This window comes from Drosophila persimilis, unplaced genomic scaffold (assembly GCF_003286085.1).
Source record: "Drosophila persimilis strain 14011-0111.01,24,50 unplaced genomic scaffold, DperRS2 tig00000124-arrow-pilon, whole genome shotgun sequence".
Lineage (NCBI taxonomy): Eukaryota > Metazoa > Arthropoda > Insecta > Diptera > Drosophilidae > Drosophila > Drosophila persimilis.
Genome location: NW_020825294.1, coordinates 1074794 through 1092635, shown reverse-complemented (window position 1 = coordinate 1092635; position 17842 = coordinate 1074794). Strand labels below are relative to the sequence as shown.

General features: G+C 43.6%; 1 protein-coding gene across 3 annotated transcripts; it reads left to right on the top strand.

Moving 5' to 3' along the window:
• The first annotated feature begins 420 nt into the window (after positions 1-420).
• Positions 421-15776, top strand: LOC113565386 (serine-rich adhesin for platelets). Of its 3 annotated transcripts, XM_026987184.1 has the most exons (8): positions 421-500; positions 1474-2491; positions 9221-9423; positions 9482-9800; positions 9861-10721; positions 10788-12124; positions 13096-14626; positions 14718-15775. In XM_026987184.1, exons 2-8 carry the CDS (start codon positions 1753-1755, stop codon positions 15323-15325), a joined length of 5598 nt encoding a protein of 1865 aa, XP_026842985.1. In that variant the 5' UTR covers positions 421-500; positions 1474-1752; the 3' UTR covers positions 15326-15775. The 3 variants fall into 3 exon arrangements, with proteins under 3 accessions (XP_026842985.1, XP_026842984.1, XP_026842983.1); XM_026987183.1 differs by having other exon boundaries at positions 9482-10721; positions 14721-15776; XM_026987182.1 differs by having other exon boundaries at positions 9482-10721.
• Positions 15777-17842: the final 2066 nt, after the last annotated feature.

Genomic DNA, 17842 nt, shown 5'->3' with positions numbered 1-17842 from the left:
ACCAATGAAAATCGTCAAAAATGTTCGTCGAAACGATATCTTCTGGGCTCGATTTATTATCGAAAACAATCAAAGCAATCGCGCGTGGTAGAAAAACAGTGCCAGTCAAGTAGAAAATTTATTCATAAATCGTATAAAATTATGTGGGCATGGCTAAATGTGCTATATAGCTGAGAATATTCCACGGAAGATCAAAAACGAGGAATATGTAAAATAGAATTTTAATTCGTCAGTATATTTACGGTATATTTTGAAAATGAGACGGCATATTTTGGTATATTGCTGAGGGTCGTCACACTGTTTTTCATGTTTGTTTTGCTGTTGGATAGTTGTTGGTTAAATGGTTAAATGCTCTGAAATGCACGCCATGCTGTGTTAATAATTGATAATCTCGTGGTATGCAGTCAAAAAAAAAAAAAAACAAAATAAAAATCCAATCCGTTCGGCCCGAAAGTTGTCCAGATCGTGAAACATAGAGAGGGTGGGGAGGGATACGACGAGTATGTGTATAAAAATGCGCCAAACCCAGAGTTGGCCATTAAATGCCAAAGTGTAGAAACTCAAGTGCAACAAAAATGTGCTGTGAGAAAGTATAAAATTATATATTAAATCGAAGATATCGAATCGACTACTGCGCTGATAAATACGATCCATTTAAAATCGAAAACTCCAGGCAGTTTCCCACGCAAACAGTGACGTAATTTTTGTATTTATTCTAAAACCAAATTCTGCGAAAAGTGAAGTGAACCACAACAAAAACAACAATAACAGAATAAAGTAACACGAGCGTGCTTGTTATTGTTGCAATTGTCTTTTAATTTGAGTTTTGCATGCAACAGGGCGCGTGTTACACACATACATAGCCACCATACACACACACACCGAAACAAACGCGTGAGAAAAAATATTGGAAAAGAAGGGGAAGTATAACAGAGACAAAAATCGCACTGCTCTCTTTGCAAACGCAAAAGCAAACAAATACAATAACAATTAGGTAATGTTTTTTTGCATTTTTTTGTGAGCGGTGGGAGGAGGAGAGCTAACGTTCACACCCTCTCACTCATTCTCTCGTTGTCTCTTTCTATTGTATTCGTTTGCCTTTTGTTTTGAAACATTACATTGTACAGTGGGCGATAATGCGTACAAAGTGAAGTGTCGTGGTAAAACAAAAAACAAACTTAATAGAAACTAATAATTAAATACAAAGAAAAACACAATAAAATATTTAAATATTTAAAAAATCAAATAGCCAAAAAGTGTGACCAAAATTCTTGCTACTAGTTCCACTGTGCCGTTAGCGGTGGAAATTTTTGAGCGGAAAATTTTTAGTTTGTTTTGTTTTCTGTAAAGTTGACTCTTCTCTGATTATGCCCAAGCGTTTGACGATGTCGAGCAAAATAATGTCGCGTTGACTCGAAACCGAATCGTGCGTAGAATAAAGAATTGTGTGTTTATTTTGTATTCATTTTGCAGTGTGTTTCAAATAAGCCTTCAGATTGATTAAAAACTCCCGAAAATGTAAAAACAAAACGTCACATAGAAGAAGCGCGCGCACACACACACACCCACGACGCCCCACACGGAGGACACTAAAGGTGGTGGTGCCACACACACACTGTACATAAACAAAGTGATTTTAGATGATAGATATCGGAAAAACTACAAGTTCGAGCCATCAGTAGAGCAATCAACAACCATTCGATAAAAACAGCAACTACTAGCTAGCGGTGGCAACAAAAACGATTAGCAACAATGCTGCACAACAACACTCAAGATAATGCAGAGCCAACAACAACAACAGCAACAACAACACCAACAGCAACAGCTACAACAACAACGGGCCATGAAACGGAGCCAACAATTTCAACGCACTTTGCGACAACAGCAGCCGCCACAAATGTGGCGGCCCGTGTAACGGAAACAGTGACAGTAGCAGCAGAGGCAGTTTCTTCGCCGCCCCCCGCCGCAACAGCAGCATCGCCAGAAGCAGCAGCCGAGGGCCAAGCACTGACAGCTCCACCATCGACATCGTTGTTGCTGCTGTCACCTGTGGCCGAGAGAACCGAATTAGCTGAAACAGCTGATGTGTCTAGTGCTGCAAGTGCAGCTGCAGCTGCGGCTGCGACTGCTCAGCAGCAGCCATTGTCATCGGTGGCGCGGACCGGGCCCGCAGTCGATGTACAGATGCGTACGCACCAAAGACAAAAAATAAAGAGCTACCACGATGCAAAGCAGACAGCGGTATGGCGCACCGATTCACTGGTCTCCAATCCCAGCTCGACGATGTGCCCGGACTCCTCCCTGACACCCGCCGCGGCAGGGGTGGTGGTTGGGCTGCCCATGAGAGGTGTTGTCCTGTCCACTGCGCCAAGTATATTGCAGCGGAAATCGTCGGACAGCTCGTTGCTGGTTGCCATACCCCGTCGTGTCTCATTTCCGGACAACGCGTTGGTCACTGGCTATCTGGAACCGGCCAATCCATGGAAACAAGGTGAGTGAAAAGTACTATAATATAGGATAATGTAAGACAATCGGTAAATGTGTGAAGGAGGAGCTCTCACAGTTTCCGCTTATTTAAAACTCTTTTAAATATCAGATAGCTCTGCCCATTTCCTGTTCACCATTAGATTTCCTACTTCTATATGATATGCAATTTGTCATTCTAAAATCGAGTCGCGGATCCCGGGATCTTATCGCTGCTAACAATATAACGATCGATCGTACAAACACGGAAGCCAAAACCGAGACACTTTGTTAACACTTCTCATTTATTACACACTTCCTGTGCTTTAATTCAATTAAAGCGATTCATTTGATTGCAAATTGAAATGCAATGCAAGACGAAGAGATCCGAGATACAGATCCGACAGCCAATTGAGATACAATCAAGGGCAGCAGCAGCAGCAAGAAAAGACAGATTTTATTTCGAGGGATCGGAGAGATGGTATGGATGGTAGGGGGCAACTGTGGGTGGGTCGTGGGTGGTGGCTGCCAAGTCGATGAAGTGCGCAAAATATTTATTTGCTTTTGAGTGAGCTGTGAATGGCTATGGCTATGCGGATGGTGGATGGGGATGGTTATGGCGCTGCAGTCGATAAATACATACATACGTGCACATCTACATACGAGTTTTTACCGTGTAGACGCCACAACAAACTGTTGCTATGCACAAAGCGCCATTCGTTGTTTGTTCTTACCCATTCAGGAAGAGAAAAACACAATCATACACGTGTATGGGACATGCAAAGAACTGACAGTGATTCCTTCCTGAAAACCTCATTCTTCGGTGCGCTTTAAAAGGCAGAGAGGCCTGTCTCAGATACCCTTGGGAAGAGAGTGTGGATCATACAGATCATCTTTTTCTGGATCCATTCCGATAAGCTCTTTGAAAGCACCTTTATGTACCCTACGAAACCATGTTATGTGTGTAGTATTGTAGTTATTGCTTTTCAGTTTCCTTTGATTTTGTTATTTGTTATTTTCACGTCAGTGATAACGAATGAAATCGCTGATAAGATTACGGTTCAGATCGTATTTGCTTTTATTGCTTTTGTTTTGCGTTCATTTCCAGTCGTACTGTGCATTTGCTTTTGCGCACTCTTCACATTCTTATTCTTGTTGTATTTGTATTTGTATTTGTGTTTGTATTTGTAGCCGGCATTGCTTTTGCGCTCTGCTTTGACTTTGCCATTGCCTTGGACTACGGCGATGGCAATCGTAGGCTCGCTTTGTGCTCGTCTTTCGGTTGTTATAGTACCCTCGTTACTCGTAGACTTTAGGGGTATACAGTGTTTCTGTAGAGGTTGTGCAACTGGAAGAAAGAAGCGATCATTCCTGTGAAACATACATACATCTAGGCGAGTTTAGGAAGTAGATTATCTCTCAATCTAACTAAAATCATTTCGATAAGAATGGATAATAACTAGAGATCTACTCACCGATCATATAAAGATTTAAATACTAGAATAAAAATAATATATTCGAGTTTTGATTGAAGAAAAAGCATCTGTTGAGTTCGATTTAGATCCGCATATCAGAGTAGAGGGTATCTCTTAGTCCGAATATCGCGAAATATCTTGCTTCTGCCTGTTTTTTTGCCTTCTCCATGTTTACCTGTGTGTGTGGACACACAAGCAAACCTGTGTATGTAAATTATACGCATATATTTATATTTGCTTGTACAACTGTTTGTTTATTTCGATTCTTTTCTTGCCTTTGTTTTTATGTCTTTGTGCCTGTGTTGTGCCTTTTTGTTGTATTTGTTTTTGCCTTTGGTTTGCTCTTACACTGTCAATTCGTTTGTGTGCCCCACTACGAGCCCCACTTCGCGTATGTGATGTCATCGTTTGTCGTTCAAACAAAAGCACAATAGTCCCCCTCCCACCCGTCCCCGAGGAGAAGACATCATTATGACAGACAGAAACGAATGAAAGAAAGAAAGAAAGCAAATAACTATAAATTTACATTTGTACAAATACACTAAATTCCGTGCATTTCTGTAGTTTGCCGAAGGAACTTGAGTTATACATATACATACGTATGTATGTACATATGTATGTGTGTATGTATGTATATGTGGGACCAATCGATATACCTTTCTAGTTTCTGCGCTTGGGATAGGGTTTTTTGTGGGTGAAAACTAACCTAAGTTTTATTTTATATATGTACATATGTACATACATATACGAGTATACCCCGCGTATTCTTCGAATACCTCGTATTTAAAAACACTCTTACATAAAAGTTAATAATTATAGGAACACTTGCAGTGCAAAAATGTCACGAGCTCGATTAATGCTTGCTCGTTTCCGATGTAATTAATTTATGCAATTCCAAATCCAAATCCAAAAGCAAAAACAAAGCCCAGCAAAGCGAAGAAAGGGAAATAGAGCCAGATCCGACAGAACATACTTACGGATACAGAACAGAACAGAACAGAACGTGGGTATTATATATTGTATGATTGTGTATGAGTAAGCTTTTATTTTTTTTGCAATTAAAGCAAATGATTGCATTTCGAGTTGAAATGTCAGTCGCCCCTCAAAATGTGTTTAATTACGATTCTTGAGTGCGTGAGTTCTCTGGCTTGAGGTGCGACCGAATTTATTTATTAACTTGTCTGGCTCTAGACCTAGGACACTTATCTTGGCCGGTAATACCCTTCCTCTCGATGTGGCTACAAAATTGGGCTTTGATAATGACAAACGAGCGTCGGTCATGGCGTCAGCCAATTTGTCAATTCAAGTCAACAGCAGCAGCAGCAGCGGCAGCGGCAGCGGCGGGGTTTGATATCACTAATGAGATAAGGGAAACGATACGCGATCCGTGTTCGAAAAACAGGTTGGAAAGCCAGAGAGGAACAACGTTAAGTGAATACCCTGCCCTCAAACTAAAGATTTTGGGGAAAACTCTGTGGAACCAGAGAGTATAATATATACAGAATCAAGGCTTGTTTTCGCATGGTGTACTTAAGGCATATTTCTGTCTTTAATTTTCCTTAATACGGGCTTCTTGAGACGATCTAACTAGCTCTTGTGCATTATAATGGATTTTTATTAACCATTTTTTATAATCTATACATAACCTCCTACCCTTCGTTTCAAACCCTTGAATGATGATTCTTAGTCATGATTCTAGACCCCATTTAAATAGATTTCAATCAGTCTAGCATCATTCGGGTGTGCGTGCACTTTTCCATTTTTGTTTGCTAAACAAATAAACACCTTAGTGGCAGTTTTTTTTTTGTGGTCGATTGTCTTTTGGCGTTCCTCTCTCTGGTTGTGGGGGATCATTTGGGAGTTTTATACTCGAGATGCCATTCCAAAATCAACAAAAAAAAAAAAACACTCGTACAGGCGGCAAGAACAAGTTTCCGACATTGTAAATGTTTAGCAGTAAATTAACAGCAATTTAATTGAACAATTTTGCTGCTTCTTGTTGGTGTTTGTTTTTTGCCCACCTTTGCTTTTTCTCGTACATTTGACTTTTGCTTTGACTTTGCGTGAGAGACGACGACGTCAGCAAAGAGCCAGAGAAAAGGCACAGAAATCAATAGAATAATAAAAAATTGAAAAGGCATTTAATAGACGTAAACGCAGACGCAGGACAGAGGCACGCGATTCAAAAATGTCTACAGAGAATGACTTATAAGTACCCATTGCGAATGACGTGGATTCGCTGTAGTACAAATTTATCAGAAGCGAAAGAATACACCTACATGACTCCTAAATGTGCCTGAAAGTACTACCATCCGATTATTATCATTATCCGACGGCAATTCTTCATTTTTCTAATGCCCAGACGGTAAACAGGGAAGCAGTGGAATAGTCAAGGCGATGACAAATAAATTAAATTTAGGAATATTTTTGCATAAAATTCTCAGGTGGGGATTGTGTGGCTTGTTTTTGTTTATATTTTGTGTCATTGCCCAAACGAAATCATTAAAAATAGATCGCAAACAGAAATTTTTAATAATAAATAAGTGCCTGTTTGCATAGCATTTTGGGTACATTACAAAACTGGTCGTGGAACCGAACCCAAGCCACATTTCCAAACAAGAAAGAACCACCAAGAGGCAGGTGAAAAACAAAAAGAAATTATAGATTCCCCTCAGTTATACGACGAGAGTAAACAATTTTTACAAACTCTTTTAAATCGTGTTTGAATATCATTAAAAGATCATTTATTTAGGATATTATATTCTTTCCTTCCTTCTTGATCGAAAATTGTACAAGAATTAAATTCTCCAATTTCCATATTATATTTCCCCTTTATCACCTATGTATTTATCCTCAATCCTATAAGAAATATACCAATTGTAGTCTTACGATAAGTCTGTCTATAGAAAGTTCTTTGTATGTCCCTTATTTACACCTATGTATGTATGTTTATTCGGATCGCTATTAAAGTCTTTCGATAGGGGAGAACAGTTCTCAATTCTCAGAATTAGACATAAAGATACAGCCTTGCAATAGGCAGATATTTTGATCAATGAAATTGAATAAGAGCACTGATTAGAAGGCTGATTATAGCTGATATATACACTGTGATCTTTTCCATTATCCATGCTAGGCAGTCGGATGTAGTTTATTTTTTCATTTAAAAGTTGTTTATTTTCCATAGTTGCGCCGCTAATCTTGCCATGGTTTTGCCTTACTCTTCCGATAAATGCCATATAATAATAAATAGTTTAATAAATTGAAATTATTTATAATTATTGCTGAAGGAAAAGAACAAAAAGCAATGCAAAAGAAAATGTCACTTGGTCGTCACATTGTCTGCCCCGATTCGTGTCGGTGTGTCTGTGTGATTCTTCATAAATCTCTGAATATTCGGAAATATTCTACTCAACGCTAATGAATCACTTAACAGATGTTCAATCCCAAGGCACCATTGGCGGATGGGGATGGGAGGAATGGCTGTGTGAGCAGCGGAGCTATTATATAGATGAAATAGATTCGAAAAACACTTTTGAGCGCTTGCCAAGAAAACGAAAAGAAAATCTTTTTTGCATTTTGCCATCACAAAGAGATTTCTTGACAAAATTTCCCGTTCTACGAGTACTCGTTGTATGTGTTGGCAGCATCAAACTTTGTGGCACATCTAAAACGAATCGTTTAATTGCCTCTAACACCGATGTGACTAGATAATGCAATGATAGATTAATTTGTTTACGTTTTTCGAATTCGAACGAATTCGAAGTCCGTGTCCGTGCCAGTGTCCGTGCCAGTGTCCGTGTGTGTATAATTATTTATAAAAAAGTGCACTTGGCATTTGGCACACATCTTTCTTTTTGGGGGGGAGGGGGTTTGCCATGCTCGTGTTCTTTGAGATTCTTATTGGGATATTCAAGATCAGTTTCGCGCTATCTGAGATTTTCTGCTATCATTTTTGTACCGCCGGTATAAAATATCAGATCATATCAAATATCAGCAGAGGGAATGTTTTAAGCTCTTCCCTTTATAGACTCTAGTCGTAAGATCTGTTAATTGATAGGTAACTCAATAAATGTCTCGGGTATCCCTATTGCCCAACTTTTATAATGATCTGTAAATAATTACATTCAGAATGTAGGAAAATCAATCGTTTTCCCCTTGAAAGACTTCCCAAAAAAGTCTCATCGTTGGGTTCTCATCAAACTTGAACCTCTCCAAATTGTAGTTTCTGTATTCTATATTTAGTTTCCCCCAAATGATAGACAGACAAACAGACCCCCACCCCGCAAGAAGTGTCCAACGCGAATGAGTTGCAAATTACAAGTTCACGATTTCATGTCATCCAATCCCCCCACAGTCCCTGCCCCAGTCTCAGTTCCAGTCAAAGGCAACAAAATCGTTTGGAAATTGCCGCCGCAATTTCATTTAATTTTATTTTTTTGTGTGGACAATTTGTCTATGTCGTCCGTCGCTATATGTTTGATGCCCGACGGCGGCAATTGTTGATGACGACTATGGCTCATAGTGGGAGAGGAGGCGGAGGAGTGCCTGGGAGGTGCCATGGAATCAAACACACTCGCACGCGCCATAAGTTCTAGTTATTTGTCATATTTGACCATACGAGTATAATATATCTTTGTAGGCACATACTCGTATGTTCCACTCTGAGATGGCGACACTTGATTGGGCGGAACGTAAGAATCGGAAGAGTTGTCGACGTCTACGAGTTTATTGACTCAACAACAGTTTTATAAACTGTGGCATTCCAATCGATACAGATATCATCTTTCCAATTTTTATAGCTCTTTGATGTACGTAATCATCAGAGGGAGACAACTTTTTGATCAATTACGGTCTGCTTTTCGGTTTTTCCCTTACGAATACTGTAGATCTGACAGATTCAAAAACGAACGTCTTATTTCACAAAACTATTAGCAGGACATTCGCATTCGATGATCTTTCTGGTATGTCATCGCTCGTTGAACCAATGTCGTCATGCACACGACATGTATTTTGATTTGGCATTCGCGGGGATACTCTTTTCCATTCTTCGCTTATGCGTCGAAGCAATGGGGGCAGTCTTTCGACTCGCTCGTCGCGAATGCTTTCTGATCGAAAATTTAACCAAAATTTTGCCCGATTTTGGACCCTAAAATTTCAATAACTTTTTGAAACATGAACTTTCCATGTCCCCCCTTAAAATGAAAATCATCGATTCTACAAGTAATTCATCTTTCAGTTATCTTGATCTTAGATTTCTACAAAAATCCATTGCATTTTTGCAGCCTGCCTAGTGAGGAGCATTACCGAGATCGTGGATCAGTACGACCAGTCGTGTCGAAAGCATCGCACAGAGCCGCTAAAGAGCATCTTGAATCACCTGAATGGGCTGGATCTGACGCTGCAGGCGCGGCAGCCGCTGCTCTCCCTCAAAGGCAATCAACTGACGGCCAACGATTGCGAGGCCCTCGAGGAGATATTCAAAAGGGTAGGAAAAGCTTATAGATTTTGTTTCATTCGAATGAGATGCATTCTTCGATTCCCAGATACAATACAAAACCATCGATCTGTCGGAATGCGCGCTGGACGAGAGCTGCTTGAGCCCTCTCTTCCAGATGATCGAGTACTATGAGGCGGCCATCGAGCTGGATATATCGTACAACAAGGAGACGATGACGAAGCGCTGCTGGGAGCTGTGCGCCTACATGGTGGAGCGCAGCCAAGAGCTGCAGCTGCTCAATGCCGAGAGCAATCAGATCACCCGACTGGGAGCCGAAAGCCTGGGCCGCGCCTTGCAATCCTCTAATCTACACACGCTCAAGTTGGAGCACTGCGGCCTGAGGGGACCGCCACTCACCGAACTCTGTAAGCAAATGCCGAACGAATCGAAGTATTGTTTTGTCTACTATTTATGGATTTTTACAGGCCATGGGCTTCATAAGAACAAGATGCTCAAGGAGCTGTGGATGGGCTACAACGATCTGGAGTGTACGGACGCTAAGCACATAGCCGATATGCTGCGGTACAACCACAGTCTGGAGCTAATCGACATAAGCAACAACAACATTCGGGACGAGGGCTGCATGTATCTGTTGCAAGATCTGATCCTTCAATCAACAGAACTGGAACGTCGACTGGGCGCCCTGAAGCGTGCGCGAGCCATAGAGGTGGATGATTCCATGGAGACGGACTACAGTCCATCATCAGTGTCCCAATCAGAGACGAACTTTAGTTTTTGTGAAGACCGTGTGAAAGATGTCGTCGACAAGACCAATGACGGGGAGTCGACTGCCGCTGGCGAGCCATCGACAGCTGTGGAGCAGCCACCAGCATCCGCGAGCAACAGCGAGGCAGCTGTGGCGATCCTGGTAGAGGTGGAGAACGATAACGAGGACGACAACACCGAGGATGATACTGTGCGCACTGTGAAGAACTGCAATGGCAGTAGCGGCGGCGGCCAGTCAATGCTGGACAAGCTGCTCTCAATGAATAGCGACAGCAGCAGCAGCATGGAGGAACCGCCATCCACGGACACACTGGCTGCCTGTTGCTCCGAAGACATAAGCGAGATCAGCAATGAGATATTTGATGCAAGCGGGAAGCAACAGCAACAGAAGCCACAGTCAGAAGAAGCAAAAGCAAAAGAAATTACTGAAGGAGCGAGAGAAGAAAGCTCGACAGATGTGGAAGCCACATCGATGGCTTCTGCAGCCGAGGACAGCACGGAGGAGAAACAACAACAGCAGCAACAGCAGCAAAGTTCCCAAAATGAACGCAACTTATGTGGTAACTATATAAGCATCCACTTCAATGAATATATTTCTTATAAAGGGTTTTTATTTTCATTGCCAGATATTACTCCCTCAACAGAGGCTAAAACCGTTGAACCGAAACCCAATGAATCCTGTGTACAGAACAACAACAGCATCAACAACAACAACAACAACACTACCCAAGCAGCAGTTGCAGCAGCAGCATCAACAGTAGCGCCAGAAAATGATAAAGTTACTGGGGTCAGTCTCAGTCACAGTCACAGTCCAAGCGCAAGCTCCTCGCCGCCAGCAGGCATCTATGAAGTAACCGCCGAGGAGAGCGATTGCTGCATCAATGGCGGCGGCAATGGAGTGGCAATGGTGGGCGGATCGCGACCGCTCGATGTAAATAAAAACACCAAGAGCGCAGGCGACGACTTTGAGGACACGCACAGCATGGACTCGGCGTTTGAGAGTGCATCCGAAGGTGATATTAGTCGCCATCTGCCCGACGAGTTTAGCCGTTTGTCCGTGTCGCTGGAGAGCACGCGACTGGATGACATGGCCAAGGAGATGGGTGGCATTGAGACGGCCACCATTGCCACAGAGTCTACAGAGTGTCTGCTGGTGGCAGAGGAGGCGGCGGCGCCTGTGGCGGCTGCGGTCACCCCCACGCCGCTCCCCAATGATTCATTCCAGCAGCCGAAGGTGACCATTGCCGAGGAGTGCCGTCCAAGCACATACTCCTATACCGGTCCCAGTCCCACGCCAACGCCGCCACCGCCCTCCACATCGCCAGGCGGGGCAAGCATCGGAATGCGACGCACCGAGTCGAGTTGTGCGTACCTCAATCAGTCCACGCGCAATTGGTCGCACAGCGCGGAGAGTCTGTGCAGCGATATATCGTTGGATGGCAACAACAGCAACAACAGCACCAACAGCACCAGCAACGATCCCGATTTTGCGGATAAGCTCACGAAGAACGACACGCTTTCCAGGCGGCAGCTGGCGGAAGCGGCCAACCTCGAGGCAGCCAATCGGGCGCCCAGCGGCCTGAAGGCCCTCACCATGTGGAATAATAACCTCACCAAGGAATGCGCCGCCAGTGTGGCCGAGCTGCTGGAGAAGACCATTTCGCTGGAGCTGCTCAACATTGGAAAGAACTGCCTGTCCAATGATTTTGTGAGCACCATCAAGGAGAGCCTCACCAAGAACACTACCCTCACGACGCTGGGGCTACAGAGTGCCCATCTAAGTGCCAAGGGTATCGAGACACTGGCCTCCATTCTCAGCTTCGGGGGCAACAGCAAGCTCCAGCGCATCGACATACGTGACAATAAACTAGAGGTCGAAAGTCTGAACATAATCGCCGAGGTGCTCAAGTCCAACAAGACCCTCACCCAGATCGACATCAATGATGAGCCCAAGCGTCTGACGGTAGGTTCTTCAATCGGTTGACTGTTGCACCAAAGATAATCCCTTCCTCATTTTGCCAAAGAAATCCTCATGTATTCTCACTGCTCAGCTCATCCGAAATTAAAATAGAAGTTGAGTTTTGTTACTTGTTGCGATGGTTCAGTCTCTCATGTTGTAAAGCAAATTTCAAGGCGTTTCTATAGAGATTTAATATAGGATTAAATCTTGTAACAATAATTTACTTTGGTGTGTTTTCAATGTTTTAGGCTTAAAAATTCTACTCTAAATGTTCGAATCCATGTCCAAGACTTCGTTTAATGTTTAAAATAGAGTTTATTATAGAGTTTGTAGATATTGCACATATGTATCTCGTTATATTTTCGTGTTTAAATTTGCTTTACAAATGTTTTGTGACATTGTTCTATAGACTTTATTCGCTGCATCCTAGCAATGATACACAGTGTGCATTTGCAAGGATATTTAAAGTTTCGACTAACCAAAACTCTAGCGTTTTCTTACATGTTTTTTTTTTTGTCTTTGGTTTTGTTTTGTTTTGGATGGTTGATCATTTGATTTGGAATTTTAATTGAATCGTTTTCATTTGTGGACACCGTGTCGTGTCGTTGTCTCCCTCTCATCATCTCTCTGTTAAAGTTGCCCATAGTGCCGATAGTAAATGTTATACCGCCATCGCCATTGCCCCAGGAGTTCGTAAGTAGAATCTCAGATCAATAAATGCTCCTTCTATTGCTGCTGCTGCTGCTGCTCCTCCTCTCCTCTCTGCCACTCTTAAAAGCTTGGCTTGTGCAACAAAAGTTTTAACAATTTTGCTATTAACAAAGCCACACAATCGCACATATTCGCTGCCTGGTTCCGACTCCTCTTTCAGAACTAAAACCACCAGCTAAAACGTGTACCACTAGTTTAAGGAATTTTAATTTTTAATGAAGGATCGATCCCTCACTGATTAGATTTGTTATCTCTTTTTGCAGATTGGCAGCGATGCCCATTTGGACTACACGCGAGTACTGGATACAGTGCGGTCCATGTGCTTCAGGAATGAGAAGATGCAAGCCCAGGAGCTGACGGAGAAGGCGGCGATTGTGGGCGGCGCCGGCATCAACAGCAATAGCAGCAGCAGCAGTGGCTTCAACAGCGGCTATCGGTGTCGCGGCGGTTACTACTTGGGCTCACGGAAGATCTCACTTACCTGCCAGAGCAGGCCATTTGTGGACGCCAACACAGGCACTGTGACGTCCTTGGCAGCAACCGTCGCCATGCCCACATCGGCCGCCGCCCTACTGGAGGTGAAGCGGAAGACGGGCACGCGTCTCCGTTCGCCGGGTCCCAGTCCGCCCACGATCTCGCCGTCATCCTCGCCGAATCGCAGCCGCTTTCATGTGTCCCGTGTGGCGGAGGTCAGCAGCGGCAGCATCAGCAGTCCGCTGATCTCGCCGCTCGCCCAGAGGCCCCTGCAGCATCCACCCACGCCGCGCTCGGCAAGCAGCTGCATGTCCATACCCACCATCGGCGGCTGTTCGCCCAGCGGCAGCCAAAGCAGCCTAAATGCGGTGGGTGTGGGCACCCTGCCCACGTCGAGCTCGCTGCCGGCCATGGCCTCGGTTACGTCCTCGACCCAGACCATAAAGCGGCTGTCGGTTTCGCCTCGGTCCCGCTTCCATGTGTCGCGCATCTACGAGGATCCCCAGGTTCCAATGGCCAATCGTCAGCTGCCACCCATCACGCCGCACACGCCACCCATTGATCTGCCGCCCACACCGATGTTGAAGTCGTCCCGGAAGGCGGTGCAGCTGTCGGAGGCGGTCGAGGCAGCGGCTGCTGCTGCTGCCACTGCCACAAGCGGCAGTGTAGTGATCATCAGCAATGTAGTGATTGTGGAGCCAACCATAGACGAACCAGACGAGAGCGACGCACAGCGAAACAGTACAAATGCCGACGAGGCTGCGGGACAGAAACTCTCTCCGCATTTCTCCCACAACTCCCCCATTTCATCCAATTCATGCTCAACATCGCCCGGTAGCAGTGGCAGCAGCATTAGCAGTGGCAGCACCAGCAGCAGCAGCAGCACCAACGCTTGTGCCGGCAGCAGCAGCAGTAGCACCTCCACCGACATTACAGACTCTATTAGCTCGGGCCCCCCATCAGGATGCTCTGAACCAGTGCCCAGGCTCTGTCCGTTGGCCGTTTTTGGAGACAATGATATAACCCTTACCAAGGAGTCGGCTGCTGTGGTGGCACTCTCGGCCGCTGTGCCAGCGCCAGTGCCAGAGGCAGATCCAGAGACAGTAGAAACAGAACCAGAACCAGAGCCAGCGCCGGTAAGCAGTCCACAGCCGACGGCACGTTCCCGCAAGACCTCGTGGATAGCCAATCCGTCGGCGGTGGACAAGCTGCTCACTCTGTTCAATCCGGGGACGATATTCCAGCGCAGTTCCTCGCCAGAGCAGAAGGCCAGTCAGCAGCAGGTTTCAGGGGCCAACACCGCCACAAACAACGCACAGAGTTAGTCATCCCAGTCGATTATATTCAAATCCGGAAGGATTAAAACAGTTTATCCATGGTTTTAATTTATTTTATTCATTTCTATTGACAGCAGCAGACGATGGTAATGCCACAACACAAACATCCATTCTGTCGGTCACGCGAAAAACTTCGCCCTCCTCCTGGACCTCTCTGACCGGCGGCAGCCACTGCGCCACCTCAAACTCTAACTCTAACTCAAACTCCAATTTGGACAGCGTTTCCGGCACAGGCAGTTCTTCATTCCTGGACACGGCCTCGCGTCAGTTGCGTGACTTTAGCAAGCAGGTCTTTCGACAGAACATCTCGTTCAACAACAGCGGCGATGGGGCAGCCAGCTCGGGGCCAGCAGGCGTCCAGTTGGATGGGAACGGGGCAACGGGTACGATTACTACTACCTCGTCGTCGAGCAGCACAGAGTCGGCCTCGCCGCCGGAATGCAATGCGGCTCATATGCCGCCTAGCCTGAAACGGCAGCTGAAGGAGAACATCTCCCCAGAGCACACCATCAACGAGGAGACGCTGCACACGCTGCAAAAGCTGTCGCGAGTGGAAGATGTGGCGACCCTCAAAGCGGAGGCGGCCGCAGAGTTGGGCGACATTGAGATAGTGATGTACAGCGAGGTTGTCCATTGCCTACCTGAGGAGCAGACGCAAAAGCAGAAGTCGGAGCCGGAGTAGGAGGCCTCGAGCATAGTCTTGGAGGAAACGCACAGCACTGAGTAGGATGATGATCGGCTACTTACAAACAAACATAGAACCTAAGCAAATTTATCGTGTGCAATTGACAATGTTGAGCGGCAGAGAAATGGAAAGGAAAGGAAAACCGACTAAAGAACCACCCACCCAGCATTCCCATGGCGCTCCTTTGAACCGAAACCACCCCACCCGCCTTGAAAAATGATGATGACGATGATGAAAGAATGTGGAGGGGCCTCTCTTCGAGACCCTCCTGTAACTAAAATAACTATTAACAGAAAGAGAATCAGAAACAACAAATATGAAGAAGTACACAAGTTAGTGGTAACTTTTGTTTTATTTTTGGTTAAATTCGTTTTAAGTTAAAAAAAATACTTATCGACCAGAAAACAAATTACACACAAAAGAGAGAAAATATAAATATATTTTAATTATGAAACTATGAAAACTATATATGATATATGGCATATTAAATGCAAAAACTAAAATGGATAAACTTCTATGAATGTATAAAAACTAAAGAAAACAAAAAGAAAACCTGTACACACACATAAACCATCCCCAAGAAAAGAAAATAACTAAATGTAAACCATCCATTGGCCCACAGTGTCGCCGAGTGTCGATTGCTGGATATTGAAAAGTTGCATAGATCTTATCTAGGAAAAACCATGTGAAACTTAATTGAAAAAAACTTGTACTTACCCATCATCCAAAAACCCACATTGTTATACACATTACTTAAGTTAATTTTAACAGGAACGAAACGGAACTTAATTAGGGAAACCCTCCCACCATATATGGAATGAAGGTTGGGTGAGCCTGCCCAAGTATTATGAATTGGAATAACTTTCAAAGAACACTTAAATTAGGTACTTAATCAACATAATTAAACGGAAGAAACCACACCCAAATCCTGTAGGCAATCTTAAGTTCAATGACATTGTGCAATTAATCGTACATTCTTATACACAAAAACACACACATACAAAACGGAAATGGAAGCGCACGCGAAAACTAAACAAAACAAACGATACGATACGAAACAAAACAAAACAAAACAAGCACCCAAAATAAATCCAATTGATCTCATTATGTGATATTTGTCGTAGTGCCCAAAGCGTTCACTGTAGTACGTGTATCTTACATATAACCAAAACATACGAGTTAAGTACATGGTGTACGGAAACGGAAACACTTTTGCTTTAAGTAAGCTTACTCAAACAAACCCAATACCCCAGCTAAGACCCAGCATCTCTGAAACATATACCCTGAACAGCAGAAACACTATTTGAGGAATGCAACTTTTCAGCAATGCCAGCACTCGATGAGGCGACACAAACCCAAACCCGAACCCAAACCCTATTTTGACCCACACCACATATAATATTTATATAGAAATGTAAACATATTTCGATTCAACGCCCAGATCTTGTAAATACCGTGTGTGTGTACTCGTGTACTCTCTCTATTATAGAATGTGGCAGGAGAAAGCCTCTAGACGGGGAGCTACACCCAAAACCTTGAGTTCATTTTAAATATTTTTTGTTTCCTTTTAATTTTTTTTTGCTCTTTGTTAATGATTTTTGTTTTTGTTTACCGATCATATTATTGTTTAAAACTATAAATGTAACTATATTATATAGATGTATATGTATGTATATCTCTATACATTAAGTAGGCAAAAGCGAGCAAGTTTTTATTCAAATACTATTTTCCAAAATGCACCAATCGAAACATTTTCTTCTCCTTACTTAAACATTTGATCATTGTATCGTACTTAATTTACAAAAGAAAACAACGGAAAACCAATGAAAAGAAAAGATGGAACGATTTTTGGTGCTTTCAGGCCTTATTGCTAGACAGGAAACCCCTCCTAAATTCGGCAATCGAAACTTAAACTCATTTAAATGTTTGATTGATCAACACTTTCGGTACTTTGAACAGTGAATTCATATTCTGTACCTATGATTTTTTGTTGCATTGGCAAATTAAACGTATTTTCATAATCTAAGTTTATAAATTAGTAAAGAAAAAAAAACAGACCTACTAAACCGAAAAATTTACTGAATAAACTTTTGAAAGTTGTAATGAAAATATAAAATATTTTTTGTAAGGATTATCTATCTTCTGGCGGACTATCTCTGGAAAACACTACTTCTACTTATTCACTGCTCTTCCGAAAACTATATGAAAACGTTATGACATCTGTTGATATGAGCCCAAGACCAAGGGATATGTTATGCACATACATATGTTGCACAGATGACAGGTGGAAGGAGGCACCAGTGGGTGGGTGTGTGTGTGGCAAGGAAGCGTACAAATTTCATTCATGAATGTGTCGCGCTGTAAATGCGCTGTTGGTGTGGGTGGCTGCTGCCACAGTGGGGGTGGCTTCTTAACAGAGCTCTGTTTGTGGCAAGTCCTTCGCTGTTGGGCCCCGCACACGCACACAGAAGTCAGGCTGGGGGCGTGAGGCCGAGCTTCATTCTGTGGCAGATG